Consider the following 18,941-nt stretch of genomic DNA (forward strand, 5'->3'; position numbering starts at 1 on the left):
GAATTACAGTAGGGTGAATTTCCCAAAAGCATCACAATAACGTAACTTTGCGAGAGAGATTGAAACAGTCTCAAAGCAAAAATGTCCTCATGTAAACAGCCTATTCAACTCCAACATGCTCTGATTTTACACGGAATTGAAGTGTAAGGAAGCATGAAATATTTCATTAGAGGTAAAGGGTGAATCATCTCATAACTCAGTTAGGACCGCAGCAGTCATCTGGATTGAATGACATATGTGACTTTTACTTATTTCTGCTAGACTGATTGGACTAATAAATTGGCGCACATCATTGCCCTGGTTGTGTTGTCATTCTTATTGTGATGACTGTTTCCATAGTGACTGAATTGGTGTAGTATTTCTCATTGGCTGTTGAATGTGACAGTGTAGTGTGAGAACTGGAAGCCTAGGGTGTGTTATCATGGTCTATCTGGAGGACACACCGATAGGCTAGCTAGCACAGCTCACCTGACCGCCTCTGGGAGGCTCTGACCTGCACGGGGGGATCTGCACTATACAGTAGCACAGTAAGAAACACTACACTCACATACAACATTCACACTCACACAATCTGACCCAGAAGTCCTCAGAGTGATTAACGACCAGGTCAGTCTGGATCAGAAGTCCTCATAGTGATTAAAGACCAGGTCAGTCTGACCCAAAAGACCGCCGAGTGATTAAAGACCAGGTCAGTCTGGGTCAGAAGTCCTCATAGTGATTAAAGACCAGGTCAGTCTGGGTCAGAAGTCCTCATAGTGATTAAAGACCAGGTCTGTCTGGGTCAGAAGTCCTCATAGTGATTAAAGACCTGGTCACTCTGGGTCAGAAGTCCTCATAGTGACTAAAGACCAGGTCAGACAGGGTCAGATGTCATCATAGTGATTAAAGACCAGGTCAGTCTGGGTCAGAAGTCCTCATAGTGACTAAATACCAGGTCAGTCTGGGTCAGATGTCCTCATAGTGATTAAAGACCAGGTCAGTCTGGGTCAGAAGTCCTCATAGTGATTAAAGACCAGGTAAGTCTGGGTCAGAAGTCCTCATAGTGATTAAAGACCAGGTCAGTCTGGATCAGAAGTCCCCATAGTGATTAAAGACCAGGTCAGTCTGACCCAAAAGACCGCCGAGTGATTAAAGACCAGGTCAGTCTGGGTCAGAAGTCCTCATAGTGACTAAAGACCAGGTCAGTCTGGGTCAGAAGTCCTCATAGTGATTAAAGACCAGGTCAGTCTGGGTCAGAAGTCCTCATAGTGATTAAAGACCAGGTCAGTCTAGGTCAGAAGTCCTCATAGTGATTAAAGACCAGGTCAGTCTGGGTCAGAAGTTTCTGCATGTTCTGTACCTGGACAACCTAAGTGGAAACGTATGGAATCCTGTCTATTCCAATGCTCCTAAAGCTAATGTTGAATGAAGCAGAAACCTGTTCATAGAAATACTCTCTCTTACTGTCCGATGGGCACATCTGCTACGCAACTGCCATCCAAAGTGTGTAAAAGTAAATAATTGATGTGGATGGTTTAGAGCAAATCACATCATTGTGTTATTTTTCATTCTTTCCACCACCATCGCTGCCCCCCTGTCCATCTCTTCTTTTATCCAACGATACAGGGATGCTTTAATGCCCTAGTTAAAGCAATGAATGACCCCATGTAATTGAAATCAATGAAGCCTGGCGAGCTGGTAGGGGAGAGTGCTGAGACTTACACATTGTGTGAAATAATCTGAGCCCCTGCCTTGGCCAGTCTTCAGCACTACCGCACATTCTACACTTTGCTGTGAAAGTCATTGGAAGTCTAGAAACTTAGTGTATTCCTGTAGAATGCCCAACAAGCAGCCAGGGACCAATACATCAGTGCACAAAATAGTGAAGCGATCAAGCAGAAATATGATTAATGACGGAATACTAATTGTATTTTCTCCTTCGCTGTTGTTTTCACTCCTTCCCTCTCTTCCCTCCCTGTTCTCTCTCTCTCTGATGCTCTCAGCCATAACCAGAAGAGCACGTCGTTCCGACACCCCGTGACTGGACAGATATCTCCAGAAAACACTGAATATATGCTCCACGACAAGTGAGTGCACCTCTACTCTTTTTACTCCAGGAAGGTTATGATGTGGGCTTCAGTGTAACATCTGGTTGGTCCAAGGTCATACTGGGAGGAGATGAGAGTAGAGTGTAATTTAACTCGGATTAGAGTGTGAGATTGTCTGCTGCTTGTCCCAGGGATGAGATGAGGAGGAACAGAAACTGACTGCCTGAGGAATGCTTTCTATTAACTACAGTCATAGAAATGAACAATAATAATAATAATAATTATAAAACAAATTAAAAGGATGATCGCCATTCTATTCTTTATGGAAATGGGTTTCATAACTGCTTGCACTTGTGCAAGGCTGCTCCCAGTCCAGTTTTTTGTGTGTATTTTTAAGGTATTATCTTAATTGAATTTATGGTAATGAGCCAACTATGGTTCACATTATGTCTTTGACTGTGGCCATGGCAAGCCTGAAGCCATTCATCTGTCTGAAACGTCACAGTTGTTATGCTAATGATGGCTATTATTACCACAGAGTTTTTCATCAGAGAGCAATATATAGAGTATTTTCTGCAGGTTATAGCTGCAGTCATGAAGTTGATTGTGTGAGTGGTACGGCCCTGGTGGAGCCCCAGGTGGTGTGATGAGGTTGAATAGCATGGGACCTAGTGTTAGCAACACATGCACAGATGTGGTTTGACCTGGACGTACTGGGACAAATCTTTAAGTTGTAGCGTTGTAGAGCTTGCTTGTAAGTGTCTCTAAAACATGGGAGATGACATGGCATGACATTCCTGACTCTTTTGTTGCTGAGAATTGTCCTGTTTTGTTGCTGTAAAATGCAGATGAGCTTTGCGATTTACATAAATTCACTGAAAACCCACACAAGGTTATATTAACAGTATTACACTTTCATGTAGCCAACTTTTGGCCATCTAATAGCCTAACCACCGATCAAGCAACATTATGGACTAAACTTTAAAATCCTGTTTCTGCAGGATGATTTTGTTGTGACAGTGTAGGCCAAATTAAGATCTTACATCTGTACCATGACATTCATGTTAACTTTTCATGATAAATGGCCCTGATGTTACTAAACTTTCAATATGATGTATTAGAACAAAAACAGGACCACAGTTGAGTCATTTATCTTTCTGTCATAAATGTGTATGACAGGTGTCAACAACATAATTAAGGTGGTGTTAAGTAGGCTTTAGGATGCATTGCTCGGTGTGTTAGTGTAGCAGAGAGGGTCGAGAGTGGTATCTGATCTCGACTGTCACAGTGCTTGAAAGGTAATTTGTAGGAGTGACATGAAGCTCATTGGGATTCCTCTCTTCTCCACCCCAACCCTCCTATATCCCTCACATGGTACTGTTGAGCCAGGTATTTGTACACCATCAGGGGGTTTAAAAGTTAAAGTGTCCTGCCTTGCATATTCCCTGTACTGTAGGGGCCAAAGTAACTGAATTATTCTATTACTATCTAATACCAGATCAAAGCTCAGTAGACCAGCCATGCTTAGAATAGTATTATACTCATTCTCTTCCCACAAGAATATGTGATGAGTCAAATGTATTTAAATAGCATGATTAATGTCCTCTGTGCATTGTCATAGTTTACTGTTGATACATTTCACATTATCATCAGTCCTTAAAATGCTGTCATCATCATAACCCTCCACTCTTAGTCAACCATACTGTAGACTTCTTCCCAGTACATTGAAATCATGCAGCTATAACATAAATCATAGATTTGAAAATGCTTGGAGCATTATGGGAATATCACAGAGGCCCATCAAGCCCATCTCTCACAAGTAGGAGACAGGCAGCCCAATGCTCTTGGCACGGCCTGATTGATACCCCTCATTAGAGACTGTGTGTGGGGCCTGAGTTACAGCCGGGGCTACTTTCACTGTACACACACACGTTGTCACAGAAAAACACTGGGTGACGTTAATATCCCACAGAGTTCACTGCCACCAAAGTGGCACATACTTGACCTCTCACCCCATGCCACCTGTTCAGTGGTACATCCCTGCCCCCACTGTATGCTGATGGACTCTACCATTCTACCAAAGCCAGTGAGTAGGGGGTGTATGGTAGGCTATATAGTTTCTATCTCACAGCCAGTCTGTTAGGAGAAATATCACCCTCTTGGCATTCCTCTTTTTCCTCTTTTAAAGTGTATTGAATGCCTGTGGTGTGCAGGGGTAGAAGAAGCTAAAGTAGCAGGACTTATGAAGCCCCTTGACTCTCTGCTGGCTGATATTTATACTACGGCCAACTTGTTTTACTTCTCTCTATCCCTTCCTCCCAGTCATACTTTAGTTGTGGAAATAGAGCATCGTAACAGCTGGGGTACTGATGCACCCTGGGAGAAGCATCTGTGTTATGCAGTGATGATGCCTTCGCTCTGGCCTGCATAGCACAAACAGACAGCCAGGGCAGATTGTTGCAGTTGGTTGCTGTGGTAGCCAGGGTGTTGATGTCACCCATGCTGAGACCCAGATATGGATGGCGAAGTAGGTTCCCTCTCCTGTATTCCCTCTGGGGTGTAGGATGGGTACAGGATGGACCAGCAAACACACTCAGTGCTGACAGACTCAGTGACAGGATCATAATATATTCAGCTGGAAGTTTACGTACACTTAGGTTGAAGTCATTAAATCTCGTTTTTCAACCACTCCACAAATTTCTTGTTAACAAATTATAGTTTTGGCAAGTCGGTTAGGACATCTACTTTGTGCATGACACAAGTAACTTTTCTAACAATTGTTTACAGACAGATTATTTCACTTATATTTCACTGTATCACAATTCCAGTCAGTCAGAAGTTTACAAAGAATAAGTTGACTGTGCCTTTAAACAGCTTGGAACATTCCTGAAAATTATGTCATGGCTTTAGAAGATTCTGATATGCTAATTGACATCATTTGAGTCAATTGGAGGTGTACCTGTGGATGTATTTCAAGGCCTACATTCAAACTCAGTGCCTTTTTGCTTGATATCCTCTGGTATATCAGAGGAAATTTCCTCTGGTCTGATGAAACAAAAAATAACTGCTTGGCCATAATGACCACCGTTATGTTTGGAGGAAAAAGGGGGAGGCTTGCAAGCCGAAGAACACCATCCCAACCGTGAAGCACGGGGGTGGCAGCATCACGTTGTGGGGGTGCTTTGCTGCAGGAGGGCCTGGTGCACTTCATAAAATAGATGGCATCATGAAGCAACATCTCAAGATATCAGTCAGGAAGTTAAAGCTTGGTCACAAATGGGTCTTCCAAATGGACAATGACCCCAAGCATATTTCCAAAGTTGTGGCAAAATGGCTTAAGGACAAAAAAGTCAAGGTATTGGAGTGGCCATCAAGGCCCTGACCTCAACCCTATAGAAAATGTGTGGGCAGAACTGCAAAAGCGTGTGCGACCAAGGAGGCCTACAAACCTGACTCAGTTACACCAGCTCTGTCAGGAGGAATGGGCCAAAATTCACCCAACTTATTGTGGGAAGCTTGTGGAAGGCTACCCAAAACATTTGACCCAAGTTAAACAATTTAAAGGCAATGCTACCAAATACTAATTGAGTGTATGTTAACTTCTGACCCCCTGGGAATGTGATGAAATAAATAAAAGCTGAAATAAATCATTCTCTCAATCTATTATTATGACATTTCGCATTCTTAAAATAAAGTGGTGATCTAACTGACCTAAGACAGGAATTTTTAACTAGGATTAAATGTCAGGAATTGTGAAAAACTGAGTTTAAATGTATTTGGCAAAGGTCTATGTAAACTTCTGACTTCAACTGTATATATACACTGCTCAAAAAAATAAAGGGAACACTTAAACAACACAATGTAACTCCAAGTCAATCACACTTCTGTGAAATCAAACTGTCCACTTAGGAAGCAACACTGATTGACAATAAATTTCACATGCTGTTGTGCAAATGGAATAGACAAAAGGTGGAAATTATAGGCAATTAGTAAGACACCCCCACGAAGGGAATGGTTCTGCAGGTGGTGACCACACACCACTTCTCAGTTCCTATGCTTCCTGGCTGATGTTTTGGTCACTTTTGAATGCTGGCGGTGCTTTCACTCTAGTGGTAGCATGAGACGGAGTCTACAACCCACACAAGTGGCTCAGGTAGTGCAGCTCATCCAGGATGGCACATCAATGCGAGCTGTGGCAAAAAGGTTTGTTGTGTCTGTCAGTGTAGTGTCCAGAGCATGGAGGCCCTACCAGGAGACAGGCCAGTACATCAGGAGACGTGGATGAGGCCGTAGGAGGGCAACAACCCAGCAGCAGGACTGCTACCTCCGCCTTTGTGCAAGGAGGTGCACTGCCAGAGCCCTGCAAAATGACCTCCAGCAGGCCACAAATGTGCATGTGTCTGCTCAAACGGTCAGAAACAGACTCCATGAGGGTTGTATGAGGGCCTGACGTCCACAGGTGGGGGTTGTGCTTACATCCCAACACCGTGCAGGACGTTTGGCATTTGCCAGAGAACACCAAGATTGGCAAATTCGCCACTGGCGCCCTGTGCTCTTCACAGATGAAAGCAGGTTCACACTGAGCACATGAGCACATGTGACAGACGTGACAGAGTCTGGAGACGCCGTGGAGAACGTTCTGCTACCTGCAACATCCTCCAGCATGACCGGTTTGGTGGTGGGTTGGTGGTGTGGGGTGGCATTTCTTTGTGGGGCCGCACAGCCCTCCATGTGCTCGCCAGAGGTAGCCTGACTGCCATTAGGTACCGAGATGAGATCCTCAGACCCCTTGTGAGACCATATGCTGACACATGCACATTTGTGGCCTGCTAGAGGTCATTTTGCAGGGCTCTGGCAGTGCACCTCCTTGCACAAAGGCGGAGGTAGCGGTCCTGCTGCTGGGTTGTTGCCCTCCTACGGCCTCCTCCACGTCTCCTGATGTACTGGCCTGTCTCCTTGTAGCGCCTCCATGCTCTGGACACTACACTGACAGAAACAACAAACCTTTTTGCCACAGCTCGCATTGATGTGCCATCCTGGATGAACTGCACTACCTGAGCCACTTGTGTGGGTTGTAGACTCCGTCTCATGCTACCACTAGAGTGAAAGCACCGCCAGCATTCAAAAGTGACCAAAACATCAGCCAGGAAGCATAGGAACTGAGAAGTGGTCTGTGGTCACCACCTGCAGAACCATTCCTTTTTTGGGGGTGTCTTACTAATTGCCTATAATTTCCACCTTTTGTCTATTCCATTTGCACAACAGCATGTGAAATTTATTGTCAATCAGTGTTGCTTCCTAAGTGGACAGTTTGATTTCACAGAAGTGTGATTGACTTGGAGTTACATTGTGTTGTTTAAGTGTTCCCTTTATTTTTTTGAGCAGTGTATATATATATATATATATATATATATATATATATATATAGCCTCGTTATTGTTATTTTATTGTGTTGCTTTTTATTTTTTCTTCTTTTTAAGAAACTTTTTAACTGTCTTTTTGGGACAGCACTCCTAAATCAAATCAAATCAAATTTTATTTGTCACATACACATGGTTAGCAGATTTTAATGCGAGTGTAGTGAAATGCTTGTGCTTCTAGTTCCGACAATGCAGTAATAACCAACGAGTAATCTAACCTAACAATTCCACAACTACTACCTTATTCACACAAGTGTAAAGGGATAAAGAATATCTACATAAAGATATATGAATGAGTGATGGTACAGAACGGCATAGGCAAGATGCAGTAGATGGTATAGAGTACAGTATATACATATGAGATGAGTAATGTAGGGTATATAAACATAAAGTGGCATAGTTTAAAGTGGCTAGTGATACATGTATTACATAAAGATGGTAAGATGCAGTAGATGATATAGAGTACAGTATATACATATACATATGAGATGAGTAATGTAGGGTATGTAAACATTATTTTAAGTGGCATTGTTTAAAGTGGCTAGTGATATATCTTTACATACATTTCCATCAATTCCCATTATTAAAGTGGCTGGAGTTGAGTCAGTATGTTGGCAGCAGCCACTAAATGTTAGTGGTGGCTGTTTAACAGTCTGATGGCCTTGAGATAGAAGCTGTTTTTCAGTCTCTCGGTCCCTGCTTTGATACACCTGTACTGACCTCGCCTTCTGGATGATAGCGGGGTGAACAGGCAGTGGCTCGGGTGGTTGTTGTCCTTGATGATCTTTATGGCCTTCCTGTGACATCGGGTGGTGTAGGTGTCCTGGAGGGCAGGTAGTTTGCCCCCGGTGATGCGTTGTGCAGACCTCACTACCCTCTGGAGAGCTTTACGGTTGTGGGTGGAGCAGTTGCCGTACCAGGCGGTGATACAGCCCGACAGGATGCTCTTGATTGTGCATCTGTAGAAGTTTGTGAGTGCTTTTGGTGACAAGCCGAATTTCTTCAGCCTCCTGAGGTTGAAGAGGCGCTGCTGCGCCTTCTTCACAACGCTGTCTGTGTGGGTGGACCAATTCAGTTTGTCCGTGATGTGTACGCCGAGGAACTTAAAACTTACTACCCTCTCCACTACTGTCCCGTCGATGTGGATAGGGGGGTGCTCCCTCTGCTGTTTCCTGAAGTCCACAATCATCTCCTTTGTTTTGTTGACGTTGAGTGTGAGTTTATTTTCCTGACACCACACTCCGAGGGCCCTCACCTCCTCCCTGTAGGCCGTCTCGTCGTTGTTGGTAATCAATTCTACCACTGTAGTTTCCTCCGCAAACTTGATGATTGAGTTGGAGGCGTGCATGGCCACGCAGTCGTGGGTGAACAGGGAGTACAGGAGAGGGCTCAGAACGCACCCTTGTGGGGCCCCAGTGTTGAGGATCAGCGGGGTGGAGATGTTGTTACCTACCCTCACCACCTGGGGGCGGCCCGTCAGGAAGTCAGGAAGTCCAGTACCCAGTTGCAAAGTAAAAAGTTCAAAATAAAGTCTACAGCTGTTGTATTCGGCGCATGTGACGAATAACGTTTGATTTGAATATTGCATAGTCATGTTGTGAGAGTTGTAGGCTAGATACATTCTGGTGCGTTCTCTGGGGACTGGACAAGCTGTATCTCTCTCCTGTGAGTTGTGTTGCATAGACGCTTGTGCTTGAAAGATGAAAAGATTTATTCGATTGCTCCTCAGTGAATCTCACTTTACTTTTCACTTAGACGCCTGAAGTTCAATAAACAATTTATTAGATTTTCTTGTCAGTGAATGACACTTTCAAACTTTCTTGAGATGTTGCTGCCTTTCACAGTAAACATTGACTAACTGCATGCTAAACTCAGATTGGTCCTTATCTGATGTGCTGGTTTGTAATGTAAACACTCTGTAATGCCTTCTGTGATGGGATGGAATAAATCACAAGGCATTGAAATCCTATTAGAGTAGAGGTGAGTGAAATCCTACTGGACTAGACTAGAGCGGAAATCCTATTGAACTAGACTAGGGGTTAAATCCTATTGGACTAGACTAAAGGTGAAATCCTATTAGACTAAAGGTGAAATCCTATTAGACTAGACTTGAGGTGAAATCCTATTGGACTAGAGGTGAAATCCTATTGGACAAGAGGTGAAATCCTATTAGACTTGAGGTGAAATCCTATTGGACTTGGGGTGAGATCCTATTGGGCTTGAGGTGAAATCCTATTGGACTTGAGGTGAAATCCTATTGGACTTGAGATGAAATCATATTGGACTTGAGGTGAAATCCTATTAGACTAGAGGTGAAATCCTATTGGACGTGAGGTGAAATCCTATTAGACTTGAGGTGAAATCCTATTGGACTAGAGGTAAATTCCTATTACACTAGACTTGAGGTGAAATCCTATTAGACTAGACTTGAGGTGAAATCCTATTGGACTAGACGTGAAGTCCTATTGGACAAGAGGTGAAATCCTATTGGACTTGAGATGAAATCCTATTGGACTTGGGGTGAAATCCTATTGGGCTTGAGGTGAAATCCTATTGGACTTGAGGTGAAATCCTATTGGACTTGAGATGAAATCATATTGGACTTGAGGTGAAATCCTATTGGACTTGGGATGAAATCCTATTGGACTTGAGATTAAATCCTAATGGACTTGAGGTGAAATCCTATTAGACTGGACAAGACGTGAAATCCTATTGGACCAGAGGTGAAATCCTATTGGACTAGACTAGAGGTGAAATCATATTGGACTAGACTAGAGGTGAAACCCTATTAGACTAGACTAGAGGTGAAATCCTATTAGACTAGAGGTGAAATCCTATTGGACTAGACTAGAGATGAAATCATATTGGACTAGACTAGAGTTGAAACCCTATTAGACTAGACTAGAGGTGAAATCCTATTAGACTAGAGGTGAAACCCTATTAGACTAGACTAGAGGTGAAATCCTATTAGACTAGAGGTGAAATCCTATTAAACTAGACTAGATGTGAAATCCTATTAGACTAAACTAGATGTGAAATACTATTGGACTAGACTAAATGTGAAATCCTATTGCACTAGAGGTGAACGGACCTTGTGCGGAACAGATACAGTATATTGATCAGAACGGTAAAACCTGAACAGAAACAGTATATTGATCAGAACGGTAAAACCTGAACAGAAACAGTATATTGATCAGAATATTAAAGCCTGAACAGATACGGTATATTGATCAGAATGTTAAAGCCTGAACAGATACGGTATATTGATCAGAATGTTAAAGCCTGAACAGATACAATATATTGATCAGAATGTTAAAGCCTGAACAGATACGGTATATTTATCCGAATGTTAAAACCTGAACAGATACGGTATATTGATCAGAATGTTAAAGCCTGAACAGATACAGTATATTGATCAGAATTTTAAAGCCTGGACAGATATGGTATATTGATCAGAATGTTAAAGCCTGAACAGATACGGTATATTGATCCAAATGTTAAAACCTGAACAGATACAGTATATTGATCAGAATGTTAAAGCCTGAACAGATATGATATATTGATCAGAACGTTAAAGCCTGAAGAGATACAGCATATTGATCAGAATGTTAAAGCCTGAACAGATACAGTTTATTGATCAGAATGTTAAAGCCTGAAGAGATACAGCATATTGATCAGAATGTTAAAGCCTGAAGAGATACGGTATATTGATCAAGATTTTAAAGCCTGGGTCAGGATGAGGGGATTATTTGACCTGAGTGTGTCTTGAAGCTCTTCATACAGTATTGCCCTCCAAACACAGCCTGACTCAGCCGGACAGCAACACACTCTATACTGTACACTAGAGAGAGAGAGAGAGGAGAAAAGGGAGACAGAGAGAGAGAGAGAGAGAGCAGGAGAGAGGGAGAAAGAGAAAGAGAAAGATAGAAACCTTCTGAATAATTTACTCTCCAGGAGAGAGAAAAACACACAGCAGAAAACAGGGAGTCCTCCTCCGACTAGAATAATTTGTCAAAGCAGAGTTATTACCCGGGCCAGTTAGAGACTTTCAAGCTGACTGTAGGTGTATTATTTATGCAGAATGTTATGAAAATGATTAGTCGGCTAAAAATGACTTTTTGGCATATAATGAAGATGCCAGAGCACGAGGTGGGTGGCACTATCAAATCTATAAAAAATAAACCGATTGAGATAGAAAGAATAGAATGACGATGCCTGCAATGCGTTTCCTTTGTGCTCTGTGGCTATCACAGAGGAGAGATCTGGGTTTGCTGTGGTCTGATTCTGCACTGCTGTATTCCTGCTCTGTAGCAGAACTGTTGCTGAGGCTGGGCTAAGACTGGGCTGGACTTGGGCTGCAGTGTTTGCTGGGAGTAGGCTGCTGCTGTGGCCATTCCTCTCAGGTGGTAGGTAACCTATTTGGCCCCAGGCCTGGATCTCATTCTCTCTGATGTGAAATATTGCTCCTTTACTCTGCCACATCCCACAGCAAATTTCCCAGGGTACGCTTCAAAAGACAGCAGAGGTAGACAGCATGAAAGCTGCAAATGAAACAGACGAGGGTCCCCTTGGTGCGGAGGGAAATGTGCTGTAAAAATGTTGGATGGGATCCAGAGAGTTGGAACTAAGTTTTTTAGTTCCATAGTCAGTCCCTGGCCTTTGGCTGTGCCTCTGTGTGTTTATGTCCTGCACCAGCCTGCCCTGGCCGTAGACACATCCCAATACCTCTCCTCTTTCAAAGCTGCACAGGAACACGGCACGGCCGACAGGAAAAACACTAGCTACAACATCCTTCATGTTCAGGCAGAACAATGCAGGGGTCCAGTGTCAGTAGGGGTGGAGTGGGCGGTAAAGCACGGTTTCCTAGTGTAAGCACACTTAGGAAGAGGAAGAGCACACACTGAGGAAGAGCACACACTTACATTGAGGAAGAGCACACACTGAGGAAGAGCACACACTTACACTGAGGAAGAGCACACACTGAGTAAGAGCACACGCTTACACCGAGGAAGAGCACACGCTTACACTGAGGAAGAGCACACACTGAGGAAGAGCACACACTTACACTGAGGAAGAGCACACACTGAGGAAGAGCACACGCTTACACCGAGGAAGAGCACACGCTTACACTGAGGAAGAGCACACACTGAGGAAGAGCACACACTTACACTGACTAAGAGCACACACTTACACTGAGGAAGAGCACACACTTACACCGAGGAAGAGCACACACTGAGGAAGAGCACACACTTACACTGAGGAAGAGCACACACTTACACTGAGGAAGAGCACTCTATTATGCCAGAGGAGGTACTTTTCAGAAATCTAATATCTGTACTATATAACAATGAGGACATTAGGCTTATTCAGTTTAATCTTCTTGAGTACTTGCTTTGAAGTGAACCTACAGCCACCGGCTTTCTCTAAACATCCCAGCCCCTGCCTTCGTTTCCAGAGAGCGGTGAGTTCTGTGAGTGATGCCCAGCATCCGTGTAGGCGGCACTTTCATGGCTGTCTGAGTGTCACAGAGGAGTGAACCTCTGAGTGAAGCTTCCCTCCTACACACACAAACACACCACTGAGATGGCAGGGACACATGGTCAATGGAGAGTTTTTTTAAAAGGTTGAGCAGCGCAGACGGACCTCAGCTTGCTCCCTAAGGCTTTAAAGTCTGCTACTGACACGCTCCTAACATCATTCTATGACTGTCACTATTATAGAACAACTATGGTGAGGGTCATTTCAATGAAACTGTGCCCTTAGCTAGTACTGAAATGACTCAGCCAATTAATCATAGGTAATACATGTCATTTGAAAATGTCAAAGTTCAGTCCTAGCCCTCTGCATGTCCGTTTGAGGGTTTGAGTTTCAGGCATATCCTCTGCATGGTGTAATTAACAGACAGGCTGGTTTGTCAGTAAGACATCTTCAATTTCAGCCCTAAGCAACTCTGATCCCACAGCCACCTCTTCTCCTGAACTCAGCATCCTCTTTACACTATCTGCTATGAATAGGAAAGAACCACAAATAACCTAACAAGTGAAAAGTGGCTGATAGAGATGTAATACACCGTTTTATCCTTAAATCTACGTAAAGAAGGGCCTCCTAGTGGAGCTACTAACATGTCTGTCTCAGCGGGCTGCAGACATTGTACCATCCTCACACAGACTTCTTGCTCATGAACCTAGCGTAAATAGCAGAGGATTACCTCATTCAGAATGTTGTGTGAGCAGCACGCCCATATAAAGTGGCAGTAAACTGATCAGGCATAGCTACGTCTGTGATGAATGAAACACTCTCACAACCACTTGGAAACACAAACAGACCCATTTGTTTTTGACTTGATCACTCCTCCGCCCCCAATGTCAGAGAGCATTTTGTCAGTTCATTTATTATTGAAGTACTATTGAACAAGGCTCTGGAGATTCTACAGCTGGTAATTGGGTTATATTGACTTCAGGAGCAGTGAACCTATACAGTGACTTGTCTGAATCTGACATCAGGAGATGGGAGGAGCTGTGTTACCCCTCAGTACTTCATTTGTAATTAATGTCATTATTCGTTTACCCAGCCCCTCGGGAATACTATGTTTTTATCGAAGGGGCACGTTAATTAATTGTAGAAGGACACGTTAATTGCTAACTTTCCTCTGTTCTAATGAACCTTATTACAAAGAGAAAGCCCCTATGGCCTTCTTGGAACATAGATTTCCCATAATCCCTCTTCCTGCTGAAGTTTCCAGGCGGTTTGCCCATTACGCTCACTACAATCTGTGTAACAGTGTGACTTGGGTCATTCCTGGGCATTCCAGGGCAAAGCAGATTCCTGCTTTATCCTAAGGGAGCAACCACCTAGGTGCCCTTAAACTGTAATGGAATGTACTATGAGTAGCTGTACTTGAGGCCAGATATTGGGAGAACCTGGTTACAGATGTAGGATCTTAATTTGAGCCAGTTTGCTGCAGCAGGAAAATGATTATTATTATGTGGATTATAATTAATGGACATTTTTTGTAGGGGTTGATACATTTTTGGTTAGGGCAAATCAAGTCTGACATTTTAAAGTGGAAATTACAAACTTTAGAAGCCTTTTTAAACCTTGAATACACTATACGTTTGCATTTCCTGCTCGGAAGGAAAATGATCAGTAACAAAAGAGTGATAAAATTAAGATAGTACATCTGTAGATATGAAAATCAACCAGCTTCTCTTGTTATGCCAGTGAACTGGAACGGATTGTATTTCTTACAAAAACAGTTCCTGGCTGTAACAATGTGATGATGTCATGAGGAAACGTGAGGTGTAATTTGGAAAGCATGGGTGTTCTCTGCTGAGTGAGTGTGTTATCTAATGGATGTAAATATGACGTTTTTGTCTGGAGGTCAGGACACCCTGTGTGTGTGTGTGTGTGTGTGTGTGTGTGTGTGTGTGTGTGTGTGTGTGTGTGTGTGTGTGTGTGTGTGTGTGTGTGTGTGTGCGTGCGTGCGTGCGTGCGTGCGTGCGTGCGAGAGCGAGAGACCAAAAGAGAGAGTGGATATTTGATCATGAGAAAGCTCATCTGCGGTAGCTCTGGTATCTCTGCTCTGGGTCTTTGTGTTGGAGGTTATGTGGAGGTGGAAAAGTTATTTGTCGTATAACATGTCCTCTTATGAAACAAGACATGCCAGCCTCAGGGACAGTGTCAGACGAAGTGTTACTTGAGTGGCTGCTACAAAAAGTCCTGTTTGTTAACATAGCTGTAATTGCACTGGCTGTGACAGGTCGTGTGGCAGGAAGTTGTCGTTTCCTCTCTGAGAACCCATCCCTTAAGTTAACCCTGGCTCCCTTTAATGCAGATCCACTACAGAGGAATGGTGGTGGTGGTGAGATACTAGCATGACCACTCATGTCTATGTCATTGATTTCTTTCTGTGCTGCCTCCCCTGCAGGACAGAGTCCCGGGGCATGTCCAAGCCACCGCCACCGGTCAGTCAGAGGCCCCCCAGCATGGTCAGCCAGACTTCCAAGGCTGTGACCTCATCAACAGTGGATGTCACCTCAGGGTCAAAGGTGAGAAAATGCCTCTCTTTTATGAGCATGTGTTGTTTTCTCAGTGCGTTTCATTTATTTGGATCTATCCCACACCAGTGTTGCAGTGTAAAGCGTTTGAATTGCTATTGTTTCTAAGGGTACTGGGAGAATGTTAATGCTCATGCTGGAGAATTGGTATCATCTCCTCCAGAACACTCTCTCATTTTGATTAATGGCTGTAGACTGTAATAGGTTAGTGATTTTCTTCAAGCCCAGTGAAACTCAATTAAACCTCCACAGTGGTTGGCCATGGATTCACTATGTGCATACTGTGCATTTAAAAGGCTTAACACAAAGGGTTTAGTAAAGGAACAGTATTAGAAGATGAAACGGCCGCTATTGGATGTTTTGAAGGCACTTCCCCAGAGGGCAGATGAGGGCAGTGAGTCTGTCTTCCAGACCCTGTGGTCTCCTTTGCTCTGCCACTGACATGGCTGTGGTCTATCTTCAGGACATTGGCAGTCCAGTACTCACATGAGACCCAGCTGCCCATCTGTAAAGTGATTTAGTGGCTCTTCCTTGACCCTTCCCAGGCCACATACACCTGACTGCCAGCCTCCCCTCCCTTCTTCCCCCGTGGCCCAGCTCTGCCAGGCTGAGAGGCGTGGCCATGCTGGGTGGCATGACAGGGCTATCTGCCAACTCACTATCGCCTCTCCAGTCTGACTGACGGGTGTTGACATTAGTGAGTGTTGAGGCAGCACAGGCCTGCCTGCCTGGCTAGCTGTAAAATGACCTCCTGGCTGTCTCAGTAATGCTTCAGGCCTGTGAGTGAGAGACAGCATTGTGTCAGCATCATATGAGCTGTCTCAAACCAATCAATCCCCAGTCAACCTATCAACACAATCATAGTAACACAACACTCTTCAGCTACACACAGCTCCCAAACACATGCACTGACTTGACTGGGACTCTGCAGTAGCACTGCAGTAGGCGTATAAGTATTCCTATAGAACAGTGCCTCTACGGTTGTGAAAGTAGCTCTCCTAAGATTGTTGTACCTGTGTTAGAAGCAGCACCTCATCAGACCTCATGTCAACGTGTTGTCTGCTATCAGAGGTGCCAGTCATTTCAAGCAGAGTGGCAGACAGGGCATTATCGATGACCACTTGCTCATTCTCAATGGTAAGTAGAGTATAGATTTGCTTTAAAATTCACTATCTATGTATACATTAAGGGGAACGTTGAGTTTCCAATCACAGTACAGTGAATATGTGACTACACAATGCTTTCTAATATCTGCTAAACTTAAATAAGGCTGTTCTCTTGACGGTTCTCCTGACAAACGCTGTGTAGATTTCCTAATGCTCTGCATGCTTGGCTGGCCGTACAGTAGTTTCAGTAATTAGTGCATGTTTTTGCCAGCTGTGGAGGAGGAAATGGCATATAATGATCCCCTGCAATGGAAACCTAACTCAACTGTTGCTAGGGTGCAATCTGATTTGGCTCAGTTGAACATTCATCTGAAATCATCTGTGAGATTCAGAGGGAGAAAACCAGTGGGCCTTGAAAGAATGATACTGTGCCTCATCAAATCTTAATGTATGACTATAATACTGTATTCCCATTTGGGTGAAGTGTGCTTGCTTGTCAAATGAGGTGCTGAAATTAGAAGGTTAAAGCTAAATCAAATGAGAAAAAGAGAAAGAAACACGAAGGAGAAAGTTAATAACTGAAATAACTAACTTCAAACATTTGTGGGCCCCAGTCTCAAAATCAAAATGTTGTTCTTAATCTAATCATCAAACATACAGTAACACCTAATGATCTCTGTAAACATGGGACTGAATGGTCATACAGTAACACCTAATGATCTCTGTTAACATGGGACTGAATGGTCATACAGTAATACCTAATGATCTCTGTAGACATGGGACTGAATGGTCATACAGTAACACCTAATGATCTCTGTAAACATGGGACTGAATGGTCATACAGTAATACCTAATGATCTCTGTTAACATGGGACTGAATGGTCATACAGTAATACCTAATGATCTCTGTAAACATGGGACTGAATGGTCATACAGTAATACCTAATGATCTCTGTAGACATGGGACTGAATGGTCATACAGTAACACCTAATGATCTCTGTTAACATGGGACTGAATGGTCATACAGTAATACCTAATGATCTCTGTAAACATGGGACTGAATGGTCATACAGTAATACCTAATGATCTCTGTAGACATGGGACTGAATGGTCATACAGTAACACCTAATGATCTCTATAAACATGGGACTGAATGGTCATACAGTAATACCTAATGATCTCTGTAAACATGGGACTGAATGGTCATACAGTAATACCTAATGATCTCTGTAGACATGGGACTGAATGGTCATACAGTAACACCTAATGATCTCTGTAAACATGGGACTGAATGGTCATACAGTAATACCTAATGATCTCTGTAGACATGGGACTGAATGGTCATACAGTAATACCTAATGATCTCTAAAAACATGGGACTGAATGGTCATACAGTAACACCTAATGATCTCTATAAACATGGGACTGAATGGTCATACAGTAATACCTAATGATCTCTAAAAACATGGGACTGAATGGTCATGCAGTAACACCTAATGATCTCTGTAAACATGGGACTGAATGGTCATACAGTAATACCTAATGATCTCTGTAAACATGGGACTGAATGGTCATACAGTAACACCTAATGATCTCTGTAAACATGGGACTGAATGGTCATACAATAATACCTAATGATCTCTGTAAACATGGGACTGAATGGTCATACAGTAACACCTAATGATCTCTGTAAACATGGGACTGAATGGTCATACAGTAATACCTAATGATCTCTATAAACATGGGACTGAATGGTCATACAGTAACACCTAATGATCTCTGTAAACATGGGACTGAATGGTCATACAGTAACACCTAATTATCTCTATAAACATGGGACTGAATGGTCATACAGTAACACCTAATGATCTCTATAAACATGGGACTGAATGGTCATACAGTAACACCTAATGATCTCTGTAAATATGGGACTGAATGGTCATACAGTAACACCTAATTATCTCTATAAACATGGGACTGAATGGTCATACAGTAACACCTAATGATCTCTGTAAACATGGGACTGAATGGTCATACAGTAACACCTAATGATCTCTATAAACATGGGACTGAATGGTCATACAGTAACACCTAATGATCTCTATAAACATGGGACTGAATGGTCATACAGTAACACCTAAGGATCTCTATAAACATGGGACTGAATGGTCATACAGTAACACCTAATGATCTCTATAAACATGGGACTGAATGGTCATACAGTAATACCTACTGATCTCTATAAACATGGGACTGAATGGTCATACAGTAACACCTACTGATCTCTATAAACATGGGACTGAATGGTCATGCAGTAACACCTACTGATC

At 43.1% G+C, this 18,941-nt stretch overlaps 1 protein-coding gene across 14 annotated transcripts in view; it reads left to right on the forward strand.

Moving 5' to 3' along the window:
• The window catches only part of LOC129854399 (pleckstrin homology domain-containing family A member 7-like), a 154,109-nt gene that overhangs the window by 71,373 nt on the left and 63,795 nt on the right, over positions 1-18,941 (forward strand). For 13 of the 14 annotated variants that reach the window (XM_055921386.1, XM_055921394.1, XM_055921389.1 and 10 more), the window contains 2 exons: positions 1,983-2,066; positions 15,375-15,495. In XM_055921386.1, the coding sequence (XP_055777361.1) occupies positions 1,983-2,066; positions 15,375-15,495 (205 nt within the window). Of the gene's footprint in view, positions 1-1,982; positions 2,067-15,374; positions 15,496-16,536; positions 16,642-18,941 lie in introns of those variants that run through there. The other variant, XM_055921400.1, reaches the window with a different exon arrangement.

The sequence above is a fragment of the Salvelinus fontinalis genome, chromosome 4 (genome assembly GCF_029448725.1).
Source record: "Salvelinus fontinalis isolate EN_2023a chromosome 4, ASM2944872v1, whole genome shotgun sequence".
NCBI classification, from domain to species: Eukaryota; Metazoa; Chordata; class Actinopteri; order Salmoniformes; family Salmonidae; genus Salvelinus; species Salvelinus fontinalis.